Here is a 22422-nt window from a genome sequence, read left to right on the forward strand (position 1 = left end):
CTGATTGCATAAATCTAATTTTGATGCCATGACCTGAGCGTTGTTGTTTCTGCGTGTATGTGGAACAAAAAGATGTTATGTGTTTCTCTAAGTTTTATCAGCTGGAGTGAGTCAACAGTAACAGAATAGACTGTGGTCAGTAAACGGCTGAGACCGCCTGCTTTCTGTTAACAGCTATCAGCAAGAAGACATAGCATGGTTCTTCATCAGTTTGTCCCACTCTCTCTCTGTCACACACAGACACACACAAATACAAATGTTAAAACAGCTCTTGCTCACATGCATACACACAAATCTACAGCTGGAGTCTCATGTACAATATAGTGAACACTTTATATAAAGAGTTGTTTCAGGTTTTTTGTTTTTTTTTCTTTGCAACTAAAAATGGCAAAACATACATCGTAGCGATTTCTCTACAAGTCAGCCTGTTAGAATGTGGTGGTGTTGGGCTGTTTGTTGTTGTTTTGTTTTTTACTGTAACTTCATGTCTTTGGACTACTGGTCAGACACAACTTAAAAAAAAAACATATTAGTCAGTGATAACTTGAAGTCGATATCTGCACAATGCATTTTCTGAACTAAAACATGTGGGAGAAATAACACAAACAATCATTTTAGCCTCGCTTGTTTAACGTCGGTTTAGCGTTTTCTTCTTTTACTGTTGCCTGTCTGTTGAACCGATGAGCTTTTCTTTCATCTCAAGAGAGGACGATCCTTTCTAGGCCACCCTGTCAAGTGTTAAAATCCCTCATTAGGATGCCCACATGGCTTTTTAGAAAATTACATTAAAATGTGCCACTGGGATGTTGCTGTGAGGTATTATCATGTGGAATACACGGTGTACAGTGTGTGCACGTCATATGCCCCATATGGCTGCACTCTCATACATGCGCACAGATGTCAGTCTTGTTGTTAAACGCATGCACACACACACACATATACACACCACCATATGGTAGTGTTCCCATGCTTTCCCCGCATCTACTGCACAAACACTGTTCCCTCTTCAGACTTCAAACACACTTCATTTTTCACAAGCACATTATCAATACATTAACATGAGTAATTATATTTAAAGTAACAGCTACACAGTAACAGTGTGAAAAGCTATTTGGGTCTGAATTCCTGCTTATCCAGTTTAATGACAGAAACTTGATCAAAAATGATTGTGGTGATCAATAATAGTTGAGTAAGGGTTTGGTGTTAAAACTGAGGCCCAGTCAGTGTAGCAAACATCCACAATCTTGTGCTGCGGTCAGCCTGACAAAAATGAGGTAGCTGGTTATGTGTTGCAGCTGTGTGCGTAGGAACAGCCCCCTAGGAGCTGTTGGGTAACGAGTCTCGTAAGATCAACCTTGGATGCAATGTCAGACCAAGAACATTAAATGATGCCCTCATTTTCAAAATTACTTGAATTGGGACCTTTTTTTTTTTTATTATTTTTTTTTATTTCTTTCTGCATGTGATAGGAAATTCATTGACATTAAGAGTCAGTAACCCACGCCAAGTCTTTGTGTGTACTGCTTTCAAACTGGCACTTTCACAGTTTCTGATCCATCAGCAGTGTGGTTGGGACATAGTTCTGGCATGTGGACAAGGCTTATGGGAGTGTTAGCTGCTGTGACTGTGCAACATGCTGATGCAAAGGATTCTCCTGGTTTTGGTGGGAGTGTTGCCATCGACAAGAAAAGTAATTCAGTTGTTCAGATGCCAGAAGTGCACAGAGGCTATTGGGTTATTTATCATGCTTGTAGCTGAGACATTGTAGAGTCAGAAATGGAGTGTGTAAATAGTGAGTAATTAAATAAAAAAATAAAATAAAATAAATCCATACAGTGAAGCAGCTGCTCATTCTGTCCTAGTATGTTATGAGTATAGTCCGTACTGTCTTAGAGGAGTCGCCTAAAAAGTGTGGACTGCAGCTGAGTGGTATGTAGTTTAGCACAGTGTGGGGTTTTTTGTTTTTTACAAGAGAGGACCTCACTTTGGTGTGGAACTTATTGGGAATTTATTAGTATCTTTGCAGACAAAAAGATGCAACACATTACAGGACGAGAGGGAAAATATAGAGTATAATATACACACTTTATAGTGTGTGTGTGTGTGTGTGTGTGTGTGTGTGTGAGTGAGTGGTGTGAGTGAGAGTGAGAGGTTGGGTAGAGTTGCTTTTGGTTTTATTGAGAACACACTTTATAGTGTGTGTGTGTGTGTGTGTGTGTGTGTACCCACTGTCTGTCGTATATTTTTCAGGTCAGTAGAGCTGTCTGTGATTTCTTATGATTGATGCACTCAGTTCACCGTAGGCATCATCTCTTTGTCTTTGTGTGTCTCTAAATATTACACACACACACACACACACACACACACACACACACACACACACACCTTACTAGTTCCTTATGCAGCAATTTTGTACTTGAAGTGCATTTTATTGCTTTCGTTGTATGCATTTATACTTCAGAGCTGATGCAGGATTGACAGAACTATGACAATAAGAAAAACTCCATATGTCCACACTGGCAGATTACAGTAGGAGTTATTGGATAGCATAGTGAGCAAGCTAGATACAGTTACATTCTATTACATGTAGTTTCACAGGGGTTACTGCAAAGCAGAGAGTTGTTAAGGTGGCTGCAGTGTTTGCATTTCTGGGAAGGTATAAGTTAAGCGATTGCATAGATTTCTTATAGTAGTATAAAACTGCATAAGACTGGTAGTTTTTACTGTATCATTGTTATTTCTCATCTCCTCTGTGCCTCTCTCACTCCCCTCTCACTTTCTGCCAGGGTTACTTGAGGACAGTGCCAGTTGGTGGTTGGTTTCACTGCAGAGAGGGTTTCATACTGCGGCACAGGGCATTATAATGTATTGCACCTCGAGTGGGAAGAGAGGAATAGATGCACACCAAGAGAAATGTGCGATTGCATATTTATGTACTGCATATGAGTATGAGTTCATTACTATTAAGTCATTCACTGCCATTGACGTCTATAGCCGTCAATTGCAGTGCATGAGTCAATGGGTTTAACTCATTCACTGCGAATGGCTGGCAGTGAATGAGTTAAAAGTGTCTGGAAAGGATTACTGTAGGGCAGTGGTGTGGTTTTGAAGGCTGATCTGATCTCTGGATTTCTTAGTCTTTTAAAACATGTTACTGTGTTAAAATTTAAAATGAGGTGAAATTTCCTGAATTCACGCAGAGACGGCGTGTTTTCCTGAGATATCTGTCTGGGCTTTTCTTATGAATAGCACTACATCATAACTCATTGAGGAAGTGACGCATTCTCCAAATTATTATGGTTGTTTCTTGTGCAAACTTCCACTCTTCTATGTGGAAGCACAGATGTCCAGTGAACCCCAAAGATCCAGGAGAAATGGTTCTTATTTTAGTTTGAGTCATTGTAGTTTTCACTGAGTACCCCCCTTTTTTATTCTTATTTACATTACAGTTAAATCGGACACCTAGTGACAGGTCTTGGTAAAAGTGGAGTGAAAACTTCCTATATTCAGTTTACGGGAAGAAGGATAAGCAGCGTAAACAGGCTGCACCTAATATGGAAGCTGGCTGTGACTCTGTGTGTGTGTGTGTGTGTGTGTGTGTGTGTGTGTGTGTGTGTGTGTGTGGTCATATGTGGTTGGGAATATTTATAGAAGTCTGACAGGGACTCGCACACAGCTGCACAGGCAGTCCCACCGGCAGACTGTGGAGCCTCAGATCAGTCCAGTTTACTTTTTTCCAAGCTGCTTATATTTGCTTTCTTTCAATACAGTCTTTAGATTTTCACACGTTGTTAGGAACTTTCACATCCTGTTTTTAGCAGTTCTGCTTCCTCCACACATTTATTTATATATATATTGGTTTTTTTTTAATTTAGACTTAGGGTTCCCTTTTTTTCTAAATGTAATATATTATCCTATTACATTAGATTTAGACTGATTAAATTGTTGACTTCTTAAGTTCTCTCATAGATTAGTATTAGATTAGATTAGATAGAACTTTATTAATCCCTCGGGTGGGTTCCTCTGGGAATTCGATTTCCAAAAAAGCACAGCACCGACAGAAGTTACAGATATTTTATATATATATCAGATACAACATATAATACGTAGATACATAAACATAATACATAATAGCAACATACATCAGTACTAGAGATGGCACGATACCACTTTTTTATGTCCGATACCGATACCGATATCATAAATTTGGATATCTGCCGATACCGATATGAATCCGATATAGTGTTTTTTAATCAACAAAACTGTTTTTTAAATATCTTGCTGCATTTTGATCTGAAGTTCATACTCAAGTTTAAAACAACAACTACACTAAAGCTATTCTGTTATACCTGTATGCAAAAAAAATATTTCATAGTTCAGCAATACTGATCAATCTAATAAACTTAAACCTACACCATCCTCCCTATTCTGGTATTTTAAAGAGTACTTAGCATAAATATTAAGCAACCTAACTAATAGGGTTCCAACTCCCAGCAACAACAAAAATAAATAAATAAAAAATAGGGAACCACCCCTCACGCTCCACCTCATGATGCTTAATCGACGTAATCAACCTTAATTTGATGCAGTGTGAAAAAAAATGCACAGAAATCAATTATTTTTCAAGAAATATTAAATAGATTCAACATCTTTCTTCAACAAAATTGCAGACTGCACAGATGGTACCTTCCCAAAGGAAAAAGTACTATAGCTTACTAGGGTATATATATAGACTTAATAGTTACTATATACAGTAATTGACTTCTATACATTTTACATCAAATTAAAACTTTGGGTGTCAGATAATTATTTATTAAAAGCTAGACATTTTAAATGAGAATAAGAAAGAAAAGTATGTCTTTGTGCCCCCTTTTCCCTGTTAATGCCCTATCGGCCCCCCTGGCTAAACTTTGCTAGATCCGCCCCTGCACAGTTACCAGCGTCAGCTACGTAGAAAAGATCCTGGTGTAGAAAGTAATATTAAATAAATTTAACAACAGCTGATCAAGCTTAAACGTGCTGCTGTTGTTCAGCCGCTGGTTTCCTCTTTCTGGCGCAAAGTGGACCAAAAACAAACAAGAGAGACTCGCGACAGAAAAGCCGATCAGCTGATCATTAGCAGTTTCACGATTGAAGTAGCAGCCGGAGAGCGAGAGGCAGTCGCTCGTTAAGCTTAACGCAGGAATGCTTTACAAAGATTCAGAGATGGACTTACACACTTGTTTACTTCTCTCGGGGATAACTTTGTCGGAGATGAAATGCCAGGGTTGCTAGCGAAGCTCCAAATGCTATCCAGACCACCGACAGGTCCCGCATGCCACAGCCGCTCTATCACGTGATGCATACTGCTCCGACGTGCTAACGTTCTGAGGTGAGTTACGGCGTATGTGAGGTGCTTTCGTGATATTTAATGGATCGGATTACATTTTTTATTTTTCTCCGATATCCGATCCAGTAATTTAGGTCAGTATCGGACCGATACCGATACTTAATATCGGATCGGTCCATCTCTAAATACACTACATACACATAATATATATATACATACAACACACACACAACAAATACAGAGACAATATAAATAAAATATACAAAGGGGATAAATAGAATAAATAGGAATAAAAAATAAAAATACAAGTGAATTGCACATTTCAAGTATTGAGTCTATTGCACTGTTGACTATTTACAAAAGTATTGCACAGTGAGGTGAAGAGGCACTACAGCTTAGTTGTTCCCCCCTCCTTTGTCCTCCTGTTTCCCCTCCCTCTCCCCTCCAGAGAGGAGTTAAACAGTCTGATGGCGTGTGGGACAAAGGAGTTTTTAAGTCTGTTAGTTCTTGTCTTGGGGAGAAGCAACCTGTCACTGAACAGACTCTTCTGGTTGTTAATGGCCGTGTGCAGAGGATGCCTGGCATTGTCCATAATGTCCAGCAGTTTCTTTAATGTCCTTTTCTCTGCCACTGTCACCAGAGTGTCCAGCTTCATGCCGACCACAGAGCTAGCCTCCTGATCAGTTTCTCCAGCCTGGATGAGTCCTTCTTTGCTGTGCTGCTCCCCCAGCACACCACAGCATAGAAAAGTACTCCAGCAACCACCGACTGGTAAAACATCCTCAGGAGCTTCCTGCAGATGTTAAAAGACCTCAGCCTCCTGAGGAAGTACAGTCGGCTTTGGGCTTTTTTATACAGGTGCTCTGTGTTGCATGACCAGTCCAGCACTTGTGTTGGTTATTTAAAATCACAGATTCTGTAGAGTGACCTCTCGACAGTTTCTAGATCTCCTTTGCCACCTCTTATTTCAACTCAGTGATCTCAAATTAGAATTTACTGAAGGGGTTTTCCAACACTCTGCATTGCTGTCAGTGTCACAATGGTTACAAGGTGTGGATCATCTTTGACCAAATACAGTGGCCATCACTGCCTTTATGCTGCATCATGGTCGTCTGTGGGAAACATTCAAACCACATAAATCAGGTTTTACATTTTCTACAGTATAAGTCTTCAGCTGACACTCGCAGAGCATGCTGGCAAGCTGCACAGCTATAGAAACCCAAATGAAGCTTCTGGTGCACGTTTTTTCTGCTGATGTTAATGCCAAAAGAGTTTTGGACCATTGCAGTTGTTAAGTGCAATACACACTTCAGCACTTGGCAATGTCACTATGCAACTTCACGTGGTCTACCGCGTCATATCTGAGTTATTGTGGTTCCTAAACACTTCCACTTTGCAATAACACCACTTACAGTGGAATATCTGAAAGGGAGGAAATTTCACAAACTGACTTGTTGCAATGCTAGCATCCTATTACAGTACCACACTCGAGCTCTGTGAGCTCCTGAAAACGACCCAATCTTTCAAAAATGTTCGTAAAGGCTGACTGCATGGCTAGATGCTCGAAAACGATATCCCTGAGGGTAACATCCCACTGAGTATGTCTGTCTTTTATATATCGTCCATGTTCAACAAGTAGAATTAAGTAAACCATTTACTGATCCATTACTTGTGTTTCACAGATCAATGTGCGCGTCACCACCATGGACGCTGAGCTGGAGTTTGCCATCCAGCCCAACACAACAGGCAAACAGCTCTTCGATCAGGTAAGAGTCGCATACTGTAAACACAAAGATGTAAGTGTCTTATTTTTAATTTATTCCGTTTTGATCTCAGATTGTGAGGACCAAATCTTCTTCTGCAGCTAGAAGGGTTCAAAATGACTTCTACTGTTAGAATAGACACTACAGGTATTTTAGACTATGTGACCTACTGAAAGACTCATTGATTACTAATGAAATGCAACACTGAAACTAAGTGCTGGTGCGTGTACCAGGGCGTGCTTGGCTGGGTTCGGGTTGGTACTGGTTCTGTACAAAGAAAACATATAAAGCACTCTTTGTTCAAAAGAGGAGCTTTCAGGAGTCAGCAGATGGGTGGAAGTATTGTGTGGATGGTGTGCATAACTGTGTACGTGTGTACGCTGTCTGGGAAGTAAAAGGGCAGCTTTCAGTGTCGTTTCATGTCAGACTACAAAGGGTTGTTGAGGTTGTGGTGGAATACTGTGAAGACAAAATGCGAGAGAGACACATTTGTTTTCTGCTTTTGTTGTCGCTTTTGTTTTCATGTTCTGTACAGCATGAGGGGAGTAAGGCTGTGTGTTTGTAATAGATCTGTTTTAACAGCAGAAATCAGGACTTGTTGCAGTCTAAAGCTGCAGATCATATCTGTAGTATTTGTGCAATATACACACCCAGTGAAACTGTGGTTTTGTTTTTGTATTTGTGTGTTCTGCTTCCTGCTGTGGATAGCTGAGCAACCACGTTCTGTTTCAGAGCTGTCTATGAACGTGCCTTTGACCTTTGGGTACCAGGATCCATAGAGAAATCAGACTCACTTAATGACTTGCTTCTGTGACTCGTAAACGGATTTTCCTAACATTTGTTATACAGTTATTTTTTTCTCATTCATATTCTGACACTGATCAGCTCATCTGATTGTTTGAAAGGATGATGACAGTTGGTGGTTGTAGCTGACTCGTGGAAACCACAGAGAAAGATGCCAGCTTCTGTTGACACTAAACATTTTAATCTTGCAGGAAATGCAGGTGTAAAACTGCGTGACACTGGAATATTAACACATTAGTTAATTTTGTAGTTAACATGAATTGGCTCTTTTTTTTTTTTTTTTGGTGACTTCACAAAGTCTCTGCATCCATTACTCTCTAATATCGCTTTTCTTTCTATGAAACACACAGACGCACCAAATCTGAACGTTTCAGCTGCCTGTGCCTATGCATCACCATAGCAACCAACTGTCAAATGCCCAGTGATTTGTGTGTGTGCGTGCACTTGTGCTGCATAGTACTGAATCTGCCAAAGGATGCTTGTTTACAGTCAGCGTACAGTGATATGTGTGTTCAGTGTGTTTGTGTTATATTCACGCTCATAAAAAGAATACCAAATATTCATTTGTTTGAGATTATTTTGGTTTTAAAAGCGACCGAAAGTAAGCAATAGATGGGATGCCTTGCAGCTTATAAATGAACAAGCCAGTGGGGATAAAGTATTGAATGATGAGATCTTGTAGCATGTGAGTGGCTTATATAGCATTGGTGTGGGATATTTTGACAGGTTTCAGACATGTGAATGAAGACACTGATTCTTTGTTCTACAGGACTCAACAGAGACCAAACAATGACAGGTCTCCACAGGGCTACATTCAGTAGCCATACAGATGAGCTCCTTGTTGTCTGTGTGCCTTTCAACTCTAAAAAAGGAGGTAGCACCACCTTGTGGTGATTTTGAGCATTTCACTAGAGCTACTTGAGAAGGCTTCGAACCAACATCGGCTAATTCTTATTAGTACACACTTAAAAAAGCTTTAAAAATCAGTTATTTACCTGAACCGAATTCTTAATATCAGTGAAAATTCTACCCTTCACATATTATAGCATTTATTCAGCTAGAAATAGATACGATGGTGGATATTTGGAGTAATTATTGTGATTATGTTACATGAAAATACAAATCTTAATTGTTCCAAAATGAAGATAGCTCCTGTCTTTTCTCTTTGTTTTCCTCCCTTTATTATTTCAAGGCTTGTTATCGCCGTGTTGTCTGTTCTGGTAATTCCCATCATTAAGGGCAAAGCTGTTACGCAGGCAGCCAAGGTATTACAGATGTATGGATTTAGCCAATGTACAGTCAGAATTCCTAGAAAGAATTCTGCTAGTTTGATAAAATAGGTTTGTTCAGTCCAGAGATGCCCAATTCCTGCTGTAACTTTGCTATATGTAGGAAACTACCTTAATCTTTATTTGATGGATTTGTTTTGGTTATATTTCTAAACTTTTTTTTTTTTTTTTTTTGTTAATAAGAAGAAATATCCCAAAAGTTTGAAAATTACAGTGTTACAGTAACCAAAGTGTGGAAAAACAACTTTGCACAATAAAAAGAAAACCAAACCTCAACTGGTACTAAAAATGTTTTGTTTTTTTTGTTGTTTTTTTTAAACTATTAAAAATGAGCCTTTTTGTGATCTTCAAAAAAAAAAAACAGGTTTAAAGTGGAAAAGACTTTGTATCTGTTGCTGTGGCAGCGGAGCTGAAATGAATGTTAGACAAAGTGTTCAGCTGCTTGTTGTAAATGGTGCAGAGCGTGGTCTGGATCCACTAAATATCCACAGCCACAGTCATTCCACAGAGGAATCCAAACAGTGTGATGATTCAGACTGGATTGGACCCATAATGACGGCAAATTCCCTCATGAGGATATGAATGCATTCCAACATCTAAAAGGACATTACTTCATGTTAGACCACCTCTCAATTACAGCTAGTACAGTCCCTCCACATTTCAAATTAACATCCACAAGAAGTCCTGAAGCCACACTGTGGTCCAGGAGTGTGGCAACATCTCACTACAGTGCTCCATGAAGCACACCAGTCTACACACTGTAGTACTGTGTAGTATTATAGTCCTCGCTGCAAGCAGCAGAACTGTCAGAGGCGATCAGCTGATAAAGATTGTCTGTACCAACCTCGGTCATGGAGATGCTGACATGGTTGTCTTTTTGTAGGACTCGGATGTAGTTCTTTTTAAACCGTCCGTCATATAAAGTGTGATTGATATGCATAGCAACAACTGACGTGCTTCAGGAGCTATATTTCTTCTGCATCCTTTATAATCCTGTGATCCCTTAAATGCAGCGTGGCTATGTTACCTACAGTACAGGAAGTCACATGTCCAGAAGGCAAACGGAGGCAAAGGCAAATGACATGCAGCACAGGGAAAAACTGTGCTGCATGTCCTGATTCATTCGCAGTGGTCCAGATTCGCATGAATGAAGTGAGGGCTTCATTGATAAAGAGGCTGCAGAGCTCACTATAAATGGCTCACTCAAACACACACACAGGATGATAAAAGGCCACAGCATGATGGAAAAGCTTTTCAGACAAACTAACCCAAACATGTAAGCCTGTGATGGGTGATGATCACACTCGCTTGTAAAACTGCCCGTGTGAGCAAATGTTTTTATCTAGCCTGAAAGTATGAGAGTCCTGCTCAGAGGTCCAGGCAGCTTGATCGTCTTTCCCCGTCTCTGCTACACTCATCATTCCTCCCCTCTCATCCTGAAGTCTCTTATCCACATAGCTGTCTCCTCGTACCGCAGTCCCACTGGAGGCCTGCTCTGTGTAGGCGTATGTGTGTGTGTTTGCAAATGTAATTGATTGTACCGTTACCATCGCAACGGTGTGGGGTTTTTTTTTTTGGTTTTTTTTTTGGATGGGCGTTTGTGGGGGCTTTCGCAGTTGTGCGTGCATGCGACATGGGTATTTAGCTTGTTTATGTCAGCATCTCTATTATTCTCTGTGCGTGAGAAAGAGTTAATTACATGGTAGAAGTGGCGTGGTATTGACTGTGTAAATCACCTTAACATCTGAGAGAGTGTCTACAATCCCCTCTGGGATCATCTGTGTCTCTTTCTCACGCTTCCTCTCTGTGTGTGTATGTGAGACAATAGTTTGTGAATGACAAACAGAGAATTGTGTTTGAGAACAGGGAGGAAAGACGAGGGGAAAATATTCAGTTTCACTTTTTAATGATGCATCGATTTGGTAAGATTGCTGTCAGTACACGATACCAGTGAGATGACAGAGCACTTTTACTTTATCTGACGCAGTGCGTACAATTTGTGGTCTCAAATCCTGAAAGAACTGAAACTGCAAGTACAGACAACAGTCATACTGACTACAGGTGTCGGGGAAATTTTGAGACTTTTTGAAGAGGAAGTGGAAAACATAAGATATATTTGTGGTTTCAGGTGGTGAAAACAGTCGGTCTGAGGGAGGTCTGGTTCTTCGGCCTGCAGTACACAGACAGCAAAGGCTACGTGACGTGGCTCAAGCTCAATAAGAAGGTGAGAGGCCCTAAGAGAGGCTGCTCAAAACACAGGAAGAACTCCATCCCTCAGCGTAGCTTAAGCATGCTTATGTTTATATTCTTTGTAACAACTGAATTTATTCTCACATTAAGAAAACATTTTAATCTTATGACTCCTTGTAAATGGTAAACATTCACCATCCTGTTGTTAATACTTTATAAAACGACATAGAGGATGAACCATGAACACTGAGATCTGTTTTTAATGTATTTTCAGTTTAGTTTTCTCAGGACTTTCATGTCACATGCACTTTGTAAAGGGCAGATGATGAAGGCTTGTGTTCGGGTGTTCCTTCCAGGTGACCCAGCAGGATGTCAAGAAGGAGAATCCGCTGCAGTTCAAGTTCAGAGCAAAGTTCTTCCCTGAGGATGTTTCTGAGGAGCTCATCCAGGAGATCACACAGAAACTTTTCTTCCTGCAGGTACTGTGAACTGCTCAGGCTGCCAAGCTCATGTACAGGTTAAACCTGCATGAAAACTGAGCTGGATTTACAGCTGTAAAGAGCCTTTCTTATCTAAGACAATAATTACACCTTTTTTGAGCTGGTGTCATATAATGTGGCTATTGTGGTTAGTATAGATCATGCTTACCGGTATATTTGCTTTCTACATCAATTATTGGCAGTAGATGGATCAACATATCAGCAAATAAATGAGTACGTATGGTTGCCGCTGGCTTACATTTATTAAATATAATATTGAAAGGTGGTTTGATGACGAGCTGAAATACTTGGAACGTTTCAGATATGATTTCTTTGTTTTCCTGGAGTTTTAAATCATTATTTATTTCCCTATCTGCATTGCCAATGTCTGTCAGCTAAATTGGGGGGTTTTGTTTTTGTTTTAATAACCATGTTTAATGTGCATCCCCCGCTGCTGAATAATATTGACAGAAACACTATTCTCTGAATCCTGCTGTTTAGTGAAAATCCCTGTAATTCCTCTACATTCATTTAACTATAGCCCACCCACTGACTGTTGTCACCTCCAGTTTTCTGATATATGAGTAAAAGGCCTCAATTATACTCTGTTGTGGGCGCGGACAGCTGGAGACACCACGGGTGAGCAGTGATTCCCGTTATGCTTCTTTGAAACGTCCTTGTAGTCCGCCACCTGAGGTGCACTTGCCTGCCAGTTTTTCGAGACTACACTTTACAATGCACCAACTGTTCATGCAGCCTAGGCAGTGTGCTTCCATCCAGGTGAAACAGGAATGATTACTCAGCTGTGATGTTTCCGTGTCCGCAACAGAGTCCTGTGTTCCATTTGCATCGTAAGTTGGAAGGCGGAACTGGGAAGTGACATTACTCCCAAGTTCAGCACATTCCATTAGGAATGTCAGAAAAGCAAGAATAAACAAGGTTTGTTTCAGTGCTTAGCAAAGGTAAAGGTAGAGCCATTAATGAGGCACATGCATGGCCAGTGTTCTGCATATGGCTTATTTAATTTATTTATTTATTTTGGCTTATGTCTCAAACACACATATGTAGTAGTGCAGGTTACAAGTCACAAATGTTTACATACACTGCCGCCATTTGGACTGTTAAGTTAGGGTTGGTGGGGGATCACCAACTTCTGAGTTGGAAGTCCGACTAACTCAGAAATTCCTTCTTTGGACTTAAGATGGAATGCTTTGCATTGGCTTACATCTGCCAAAGATGATTTGGCTTGTAGCGCCAAAACACAACAGCAGTCTGCTCAAGGCGCTTTATGTTGTAGGTTACAAACCCTACGAGACACCCTAACAATCAGATGACCCCATATGAACAAGCCCTTGGCAACAGCGGGAAGGAAAAACTCCCCTTTAACAGGACAAAACCTCCAGCAGAACCAGGCTCAGGGAGGCGTAGCCATCTGTTGGGGTTAAACAGAGAGGGACAAGACAGATGGGAGAAAGCCAGAGTGTGAAAGGAATTCCTAATTAATGATATAAATGTATTTTAAAACATCTTTGGACTGCATTACTATTTTAGTTCAACTCAGTTCTGCTGGAAAAACAGAATTTTCTTTTTTACCCATGAATCATGGAGTCAGAAGATCTTGACGCTTGTGTGTTTTTGCTTATATGTGTCCTCTGAGCAGGTAAAGGAGGCCATTCTGAATGATGAGAACTACTGTCCTCCAGAGACAGCCGTGCTGCTGGCCTCGTATGCTGTTCAGGCCAAATACGGAGACTATAACAACGATATTCACAAGCCTGGCTACCTGGCATCTGACCGGCTACTGCCACAGAGGTAAAATCAGTAGACATAATATGCTACTCCACGTGGGTCTAATGAAGACCCACATTGAAATATCTGATTCCAGAGTCTCTCTTTGTTAAGAGTAAAAATGTGTACATTTTAGCATGATTAAAAGCCCAGGAGTGCTTCTTGTGTTATTGTTTTCACTGTTAACTCTTGTGTTGTGTCTCTTGTGTCCTTTTCTCCTCGGCGTGTCCTGTAGAGTTCTGGAGCAGCACAAGTTGACAAAGGAGCAGTGGGAGGACAGAATACAGACGTGGCATGAGGAGCACAGAAGCATGCTCAGGTGAGTGTATTGTGAAAGTTTCATGGTTATGGTTTCATATTATTTTGCATGGAAAGTTTCATTCACTGGCTCCTGCATGTTTCTCTGCTAACTGTTTTCTCCTATTGTGTGTGCAGGGAGGACGCGATGATGGAGTATCTGAAGATCGCCCAGGACTTGGAGATGTATGGCGTCAACTACTTTGAAATTAAAAACAAGAAGGGCACAGAGCTGTGGCTCGGGGTCGACGCCCTGGGACTCAACATCTACGAGCATGAAGACAAGTAATAAATCTACACATTTGCATGGATGTATACTTGTTGTGTTATTCGTGGATATCATCATTGTTTCTTGTGATCAGTGACTCAGCTCAGTATTTGTTTGCCGAAATCATTCATGTAGCGGATGAAAACCAATACGTCATTTTAACCAAAGAAGGAGCAAAATGGAACAAAAAGAGACGTTTTGTTAGACAGCTGCTCGGTTTCATTTGGGGAAAAAGTGGAACAGAGATTGATGGCTGGCATACATACACTAATGCGGTTTAGAACAGCGGTCCCCAACCCCCGGGCCTTGGACCGGCACTGGTCCGTGAGTCGTTTGGTACCGGGCCGCGAGAGTTGAGGCTCAGGTGTGAAATGTATGATTTTCAGGGTTTTTTATCGGTTTTCAGCGTTATTTTGTTATCGTTAACTCAGTTTTCCTGGGTCTTTTCACGTGTGTTATGAATAAATCTTCTTTTTTTTCAGTACCGGTACTAGTTTTATTTTGTTGCATTTATCCGCGACACCTTAAAGGCCGGTCCGTGAAAATATTGTCGGGCATAAACCGGTCCGTGGCACAAAAACGGTTGGGGACTGCTGGTTTAGAACTTAATTACACAAGAAAACTTGATTCAGTCGTTTGTTTAAATCGTTAAATCCACCTTCTAACACTTTTTTGATATTTAGTCCGAGTATGTAAATGAGGCCTGGGATGCACTGACATTATTTCCCTCTAATGGTTGTGAACAGTGGTACACAACTGATTGTTGAATCAAAACCAGGATTTTAATGGGCACCCATCGTCTGAAAGCCACTGTTGTTTTGAAGTTTTATGTTTACCAGCTCGTGCGTTTATCTTAAGTGGAGTAAAATCTCTCTCTGCTGCCTCAGGTTGTCACCAAAGATCGGTTTCCCCTGGAGCGAGATCAGAAACATTTCCTTCAATGACAAGAAGTTTGTCATCAAGCCCATTGACAAGAAGGCTCCAGTAAGTGCTGATGAATTCATACACGGTTTAATGTTTTGTTTTTTTCCCCCCCACAGAAGAATAAAATTTTTACTTACTAACCTTTCTTATGCTGGCTTCCTCAAGGACTTTGTGTTCTATGCCCCACGGTTGAGGATCAACAAGCGTATCCTGGCGTTGTGTATGGGAAACCACGAGCTGTACATGAGGAGAAGGAAGCCTGATACTATTGAGGTGCAGCAGATGAAGGCTCAGGCCAGGGAGGAGAAGCACCACAAGCAGATGGAGAGGTACGGCGCAAAAAGACCTATTAATGGATTTATTGCATGAAGTTTATATCTAAATACATACCAGCAGTTTTAAATGGTAGTCATTTCCCACCAGTCTATCCTGTATTTCTCCTAGTACTGCACGCTTTGTATGACAACTACATAAGTGACAGTACGCTAGTAACCCTTTCTGGCCACTAGGGGGCAGTGTTGCTTTGTAGAAAATCATAAGGCTGAACTTTACTTTTTTCTGTTAACTGTAAATTTCCACATATTTCTATTTGGTAGCAGGTGATGTGGCGATTTTTATAAATGCCATCAATGTGTCCAGCATTGGTTTCACTTTGTGCTGAATTTTTGTGTGTGTGGGTAATTTAATTTTACTTAACAAATTGGTAAAAGTGTCTTTTATTGACTACATAAGGGTTTTGTTTTTTTTTTGTTTGTTTTTTTTTGTAAGTGATTCTAAAACATATTGTTTTATCATCTTCAGTCTGTGTGTGCCAATATTATGTGGTTGTTATGGATAAACAGGTAAATTTGGCATAATATTGCAAGAATGATGTAAGCTGAGTAGTCAGTCGAACTGAGTGTGCACGCAGTGCCTGAAAAAACATGTTTTTTTGTGTGTGTCAGCGGGTTCACATGAACAAAGGAACCACAGCTTTCTGTGGGAAACTGGGTTAAATGGTTAATTGATATGAAGCTGGAGACACAGCAGCAGGGAGCCAGACTCAACACAAACCTTTAAAACCTTCCTCTTGAGTTTTGTCGGTACACAATCATGTGACGTTTGCTTTCTTTGTGGTCTGGACAGGGCACAGCTGGAGAATGAGAAGAAAAAGCGAGAGCTTGCAGAGAAAGAGAAGGAGCGAATAGAGCGAGAGAAGGAAGAGCTGATCGAGAGGCTGAGGCAGATCGAAGAGCAAACTCAGAGAGCTCAGAAAGGTACGTCTCCACCCACTTCACTAGTGTGTGCGTGCGCGTGTGTGACAGTGGGGTGTACTACAAACGAAGCTCAAGGAAGTATTACGGCTGGGCTTTGTTTGCTTTAGCTGGCTCAGCAAAACCTAAGCCCCACTCGGAGATAACTGCTGTCATGGTGATGGTTATCAGCTTTCTCTGTTTAGCTCTCTGTCTCAGGCTCTGTGCACGCTCGCATTAAAGGGGGCCTTTCACCTCCTACACTGATCACAGATGAAGATGGTAAAATGGTGATTAAAAAACTTTAGAGAACAGAAAACACTAAAATTTCAGACTGCTGCAGATCAGGCAAAAGATCTGGTGATTTAGATCACAGAGAACTTAGATAACATAACGTAAAAAAGTGTATGCATTTAAACTATAAAGCTTGCTGACCCACAGTCAGAGGAGAGTTTGTTGGAACATCAAAGTGAAATTAATTTGATTGATTTAACAGGTACTCTTGGTGACAGTCTGATCAACTTTCTAAGCTGTGGTCTAGCAGCTGCAGTTCCAGCTGTGTAAAAGACACATAGTAGCAGATTAGAGTCGAGTATAATTATATTTGGACATTTCCTTAGTATTACGTCACAACAATGTGATTGGTCACTTGCAGTGTTGAACCTGGAACAATATTTATTATGATGATGTGGGAACAACACCAACTCGACGATATCAGATCATCTGATGTAGCCAGATAAAAACAAACCGACCGGTCACTCTCACCTCGTACTGCACGTCCTCTGTTCGTCAGCCTGTGAGACGTAGATATTTCCTTTAGTCCTGGGAGTCATTACATGTTTGTAGCCACAAGTCTTTTATAGTGACATAATTTATATTTATTTATGTCATTTCACACATAACTTTAATTGTGGTTTCAGTACTGAACTGATAAGAGACATTTGGTAATAATGTTTTAATCACTGAACAGGGAGCTGTTTTTCATTCCTTGGAGGTCAAATGCAGTTTCCCATCCTGAAGTGAGGGTTATTGTGAAGTGTATCTAATCTGATAATCTGCACACCTACCCACAAGTTTGCGTTACTTGGCTGATGTTTAACATTTGGGAACTGCTATCTAAGACGGATCAGCATCTGTGGTTCATCATCTTATTACTAATTTTCTGAATTTGCATAACATAGAAGCTGCAGTGCAGACCGCAGGCAGCAGCAGGCTGTACTGGCGCCGATCCCAGAAGATTAAGAACAATTCACACCTGGAGTGTTTTTAATCTAAGAAATGCTTGAAGCGTTGGATTCACCACTCTGTATCTGGACTGTACAGGTACAAATGTGGAAGTTTAAAAAATGAAAAATAAACATATTTTAAAGAACTCGTGACGTTTGAAAATATTGGTCTGCTGCAGTTCTTTAACTTGGATTTTTTTTTTTTTTACCGGGTAAACATAAAATGTTTTCGGTTCATCATTAAAAATACATGTTATTTAAAAAACTTTATATTTGTTGACGACTTTACATCCAGGGTTGCAAGTAAAGCTTAAAAGTAGATGTGAGAAACATTTTAGTTAACTCATGTTGACTTCAGTTTTTTTTTTTTTTTTTAAATAAATGGATTTCTGTATTAAGACTTTAGATGCCTGCATAAGCTGAGAGGTGACTCCATTTAAAACACTATAACTAACCCTGGACCACATAAAAACGAAATAATCTGAGAGCAAAAAGGGGCTAAACTGACACGATCAAATCTACTCTGGAAACTGAACTGAATAGAAAACAAAAACTCTAAAAAACAAATCTGAAACTGTGGTCACTGCATGTTAGCGATGCATATTGAGACGGTGATATGCGTGTGCCTGCAGAGCTGGAGGAGCAGACCCGCAGAGCACTAGAGTTGGAGCAGGAGAGGAAGCGGGCGAAGGAAGAAGCAGAGCGGCTGGAGAGGGAGAGGCAGGTGGCGGAGGAGGCCAAGACAGCGCTGGCTCAGCAGGCCGCTGACCAGATGAAGACCCAGGAACAACTGGTACCTGCACACGCACGTGGATATTCATTCATTTATACTGGTGCTGTGGTGCAGGTGTAGATGCCACCAGATCTGTGAAAAACCACATAACAGTTTTTTGTTATAGATTCATGTTTGACCAGTTCAGTGATTATTCATCATTTTCCTCTTTTATTCACATTTAGAATTTTTTTTTTTATAAATAAATACATAATGTAAAAAAAAAATTGTAACCATGTAGCAAAGGCTGTGTTTCTCCACCAGAACCATCCTTTCCCTAAAATATGAGAATTGCATCATTATTTCTGCTTCATATTATTTTGCATTGCAAATAGCATTGTGTGCTTGAAATGTCAGTTATGTTTGTGATAAGTTTTTGCTTGGATGTGTTATTATTTTCCACAGGCTGCTGAGTTAGCAGAATTCACTGCCAAAATTGCTCTGCTTGAGGACGCAAAGAGAAAAAAAGAAGAGGAAGCAACAGAATGGCAACACAAAGTAATGCCTGTGTTTGTGTGTTTGTGTGTTTGTGTGGTTGTCATTACTCTTTCTAAGTATGCATGTATCTTCTTTCCAGGCTCTGTCAGCACAAGAGGACCTGGAGAAGACCAGGGAAGAACTTAAGACGGCCATGACATCTCCACCGGCGCCAGAAAACGACGAGCAGGATGAAACGAACGCCGAGGCCAGTGCCGAGCTTCTCAGCGACGGCGTCACCAGCCACCGCAGCGAGGAGGAACGAATCACTGAGGCGCAGAAGAACGAACGTGTTAAGAAACAGCTACAGGTAGAAATGAGCCTGAGTTTCTGGGGGAGGGATTCTTCCAAAGGTACACACTCACTGGTTACTTTGTTAGGTCCCACTTGCTGGGCAACTGCTTTAATCCTGCACGGCAAAGATTAAACAAAGACCTCGAAAAATGCTCAGAGATTTCTGTCCATATCGACGAGACAGTTGCTGCATGCATTAATGATGTGCGTCTCCTGTTCCACAACGTCCCAAAGGTGCCCAGTTGGATTGAGAGCAGCTGGTGACCATTTGATCTCAGATATCTTCTTGTCGTGGTCATTGTTAGTTTCCTGATCTTAGCTGACAGGAGTGTCACCCGGTGTGGTGTAGCCCATCTGCTTCAAGGTGTGAGTTGGCTGTGTTCAGAGATGCTCTTGTGCATACCTTGATTGTAACAAGAGGTTATTTGAGTTACTGTTGCCTTTCTAGCAGTTTCCAGCAGCAGGCCATTGTCTGCAGGCATCAACAAGCTGTTTTCACCCAGAGAAAATGCCGCTCACTTGATATTTTCGTTTTTGCTTTTAAGAAGAGAAAATATTTTCTGTAAACCCTAGAGATGGGTGTGTGGGGAAAATCCCAGTAGATCAGCAGTTTCTGAAAGGCAGACAGCCCACCAACAACCGTTTAATGTTCAAAGTCACTCAAAGTCCCTTTTCTCTCCCATTCTGATGCTCAGCTTAAATTTAGGCAGGTCATCTTGATCATGCCTAAATGCACTGAGTTGCTGAGATGTGGTTAGCTGATTAGCTATTTGCACGTAGTAGTTGAGTAGATGTACCTAATAAAGTGTCCCGTAAGCTGTTTTAGATGCACACAACAAAAACTGTATGTGTGTGTTTTCTCTGCATTAATGAGAACTCCTTTTATCAAACATCCAAGCTGGCAGACACGTACACACTTGCTGCCAGTTTGCTACAACAGAAACACCACCTGAGAAAACGGGTTTCTGCAAGACCGGCACAGTCGAGTTTGTCAGTGCAAATGCAAAGCCTCTAATCCCACTTTTCAACGCAATCTGTGTATCTGGCATCATTTGCAACTTCAGGACTGTTACAAAGCTGAAAGGACTAAATAAATAATGCTTCTTTCAGTTTATTAGACAAAAGCCAAGAATCGTACAATTTGATGGGTTTTTTTGTTGTTATTAATAAATTTCTGCAAAACTTTGAATGGACTTCTTTATTCAGTGTGGTGAACAAAGTGAGGAAGTACTGTGTATCAGTCGGTCGAGTTTTTGATGTTTCTCAACACATGCAATCATTGGAAAAACAAAGATTGCACTAATTTTCTGTCCTCATTGGCACTATCGTACAATCTGTACATCTTAAGGTGAAGCGTTGGTGGAAGGACTGCATCCTTTCTGAAACCACTGCTGCGTAGACACTGTGGCAAAGTTATTTTCCGGTAAAGCTGCTAAAAAAGATCTGGGTCTGAATTTTGTAGTTTAATCCGCAGAAAGTAGCCTGTGCAGTGAAAAGCTCGTAAGTTTTCCTGCTGCACATTAGAATATACGACAGATTTGATTGCAGCTTCGGTTACAGCGGCGGATTGTCTGAATCCAGAGCAGCTGTGAAAATACATTAACACTGCCTTTTATCTGCAAATCAGGTGGCGCATAAGCCAGCCTGGCAGGTTGTTTTCTTTTATCAGTCAGATGTACCGATGTCCTGTTGAACGGCAGCTGTTAAAAGCTTTTCATCCTTATTATGATATGGGAGCAACCACAAGCTGCCGGCTGTCAGAATTCAGCATTTCTTGGCCGTTTGTTGATCTTTACAACAATGTGTCTTTGTGTTTCTGGTCTTTAAAACTTGACTGAATAAACAAAAGCCAAAATTCCCTGTATATATCAACTCCCTGTAGGAGTTGATATAAATTTAAGCAAATATTTCATTCAAGCAACAATGGAGTCGATCTTAAGTGAATTGTGTCTCACCACCTCCCTCCCTTTGTCTTCCGTCCAGGCTTTGAGTTCGGAGTTGGCGGAGGCTCGGGACGACACCAAGAAAACGCAGAACGACATGCTACATGCCGAGAACGTCAAAGCGGGCAGAGACAAGTACAAAACCCTACGGCAGATCCGCCAGGGCAACACCAAGCAGCGTATAGATGAGTTTGAGTCCATGTGAGCCAGAAACGTGGATGGACACGACACTGAAAAGAGACTGTTTGGTCTCATTGCCATGTCAACGCCTCACTCTCCTTGTAAAGCCCAAAACCTGCTGCCACTGCAGGATAGCTTACCTTTTCTCTACCCCGGAGAAAGATGGGATAGCGGGCTTCGTAGCTTCAACCTCGCCAAAGCTCTGCCTAGCAGCGGCTGGCCAGCCACATACTCAGCTTTCTGCTTTTTAGAGCTCTGCCCTCGCCTCGATGAAGCACACGTCTTTTAATAAATCTGGACAAATAGCAAGCAACGTGTCGTCTCCCTGTACATTACTAGCAATTTAAAATGCTTGCATGTTTGATAATTAAACAATATCGCAACCTTTAGACAAAACGTGACTGTTCCGAAATGGTTTCTTTTATTCAACAAAATAAAAGGATCATTTGTAGCTATAGCTTATTGATGTTGGGAGTTCGCTTTAATCTGTACCTTTATTTTGTCTTCAGCAGAACAATTTAAATTTTTTTTTAAAACTGCTTTACTCGTGTCATTTCTTTCCCTTTCACTGCTGTCATTTTGTTTTGGTACAGTTACGCTGTCGTCCACATTCAGCAGTTAACTTGTTCTTTAACAGCTTGTGTGCTCACAGAGAGCCGTTAGCAGGCAGATAAGCAAACTAGATTTGCTTGGCGTTCTCTTTCCATTGAGGCAGTTGTTTCAATATATATTTTGTCTCACAATAAAGAATGAATTTATATTTCCAATAATACACCTATGGTATGATCTTGGTCCTGACTCTTCTGTCAAACAGAATGAGTCTCAGATTTGCAGGATGTGGCCTGAGCACCTCTATAGAAGCAGAAGTGTTGGGAGTTCGCTGCTGTGGTGCATTTAGCTGTGGTTTAACACAGTACCATAATCTTCCCATGAGTGGATGTCCCAGCAAAGTGAAAGCCAAATATAGTTCATATCATATTACCATAAACACCTCATGCCAGCTGTCAAGCACGGTGGTGGAGGTGTCATGATTTGGGTTTGCTTTGCAGCTACAGGAGCTGAACACCTCGCAGGCATAGAGTCAGTCATGAATCATGAAGTCAAACTAGGTCATCAAGACAATGATCCAAAGCACACCAGCAAATCTGTAACAGAATGGCAAAAATA

At 40.9% G+C, this 22422-nt stretch overlaps 1 protein-coding gene across 4 annotated transcripts in view; it reads left to right on the plus strand.

The window, feature by feature from the left end:
- LOC102308311 (radixin) overlaps positions 1-21794 on the plus strand; it is a 48335-nt gene extending 26541 nt beyond the window's left edge. For all 4 annotated transcript variants that reach the window (XM_014336886.2, XM_014336888.2, XM_005932546.2 and 1 more), the window contains exons 3-15: positions 7012-7095; positions 11314-11409; positions 11732-11854; positions 13515-13666; positions 13878-13961; positions 14078-14224; positions 15095-15191; positions 15297-15460; positions 16257-16387; positions 18222-18382; positions 18767-18859; positions 18939-19148; positions 21116-21794. In XM_014336886.2, coding sequence (XP_014192372.1) covers positions 7012-7095; positions 11314-11409; positions 11732-11854; positions 13515-13666; positions 13878-13961; positions 14078-14224; positions 15095-15191; positions 15297-15460; positions 16257-16387; positions 18222-18382; positions 18767-18859; positions 18939-19148; positions 21116-21280 — 1707 coding nt within the window. In that variant the 3' untranslated portion in view covers positions 21281-21794. The remainder of the gene's footprint in view (positions 1-7011; positions 7096-11313; positions 11410-11731; positions 11855-13514; positions 13667-13877; positions 13962-14077; positions 14225-15094; positions 15192-15296; positions 15461-16256; positions 16388-18221; positions 18383-18766; positions 18860-18938; positions 19149-21115) is intronic.
- The last annotated feature ends 628 nt before the right edge of the window (positions 21795-22422 follow it).

The sequence above is a fragment of the Haplochromis burtoni genome, unplaced genomic scaffold, assembly GCF_018398535.1.
Source record: "Haplochromis burtoni strain Fernald_Lab_line unplaced genomic scaffold, NCSU_Asbu1 Contig_154, whole genome shotgun sequence".
Lineage (NCBI taxonomy): Eukaryota > Metazoa > Chordata > Actinopteri > Cichliformes > Cichlidae > Haplochromis > Haplochromis burtoni.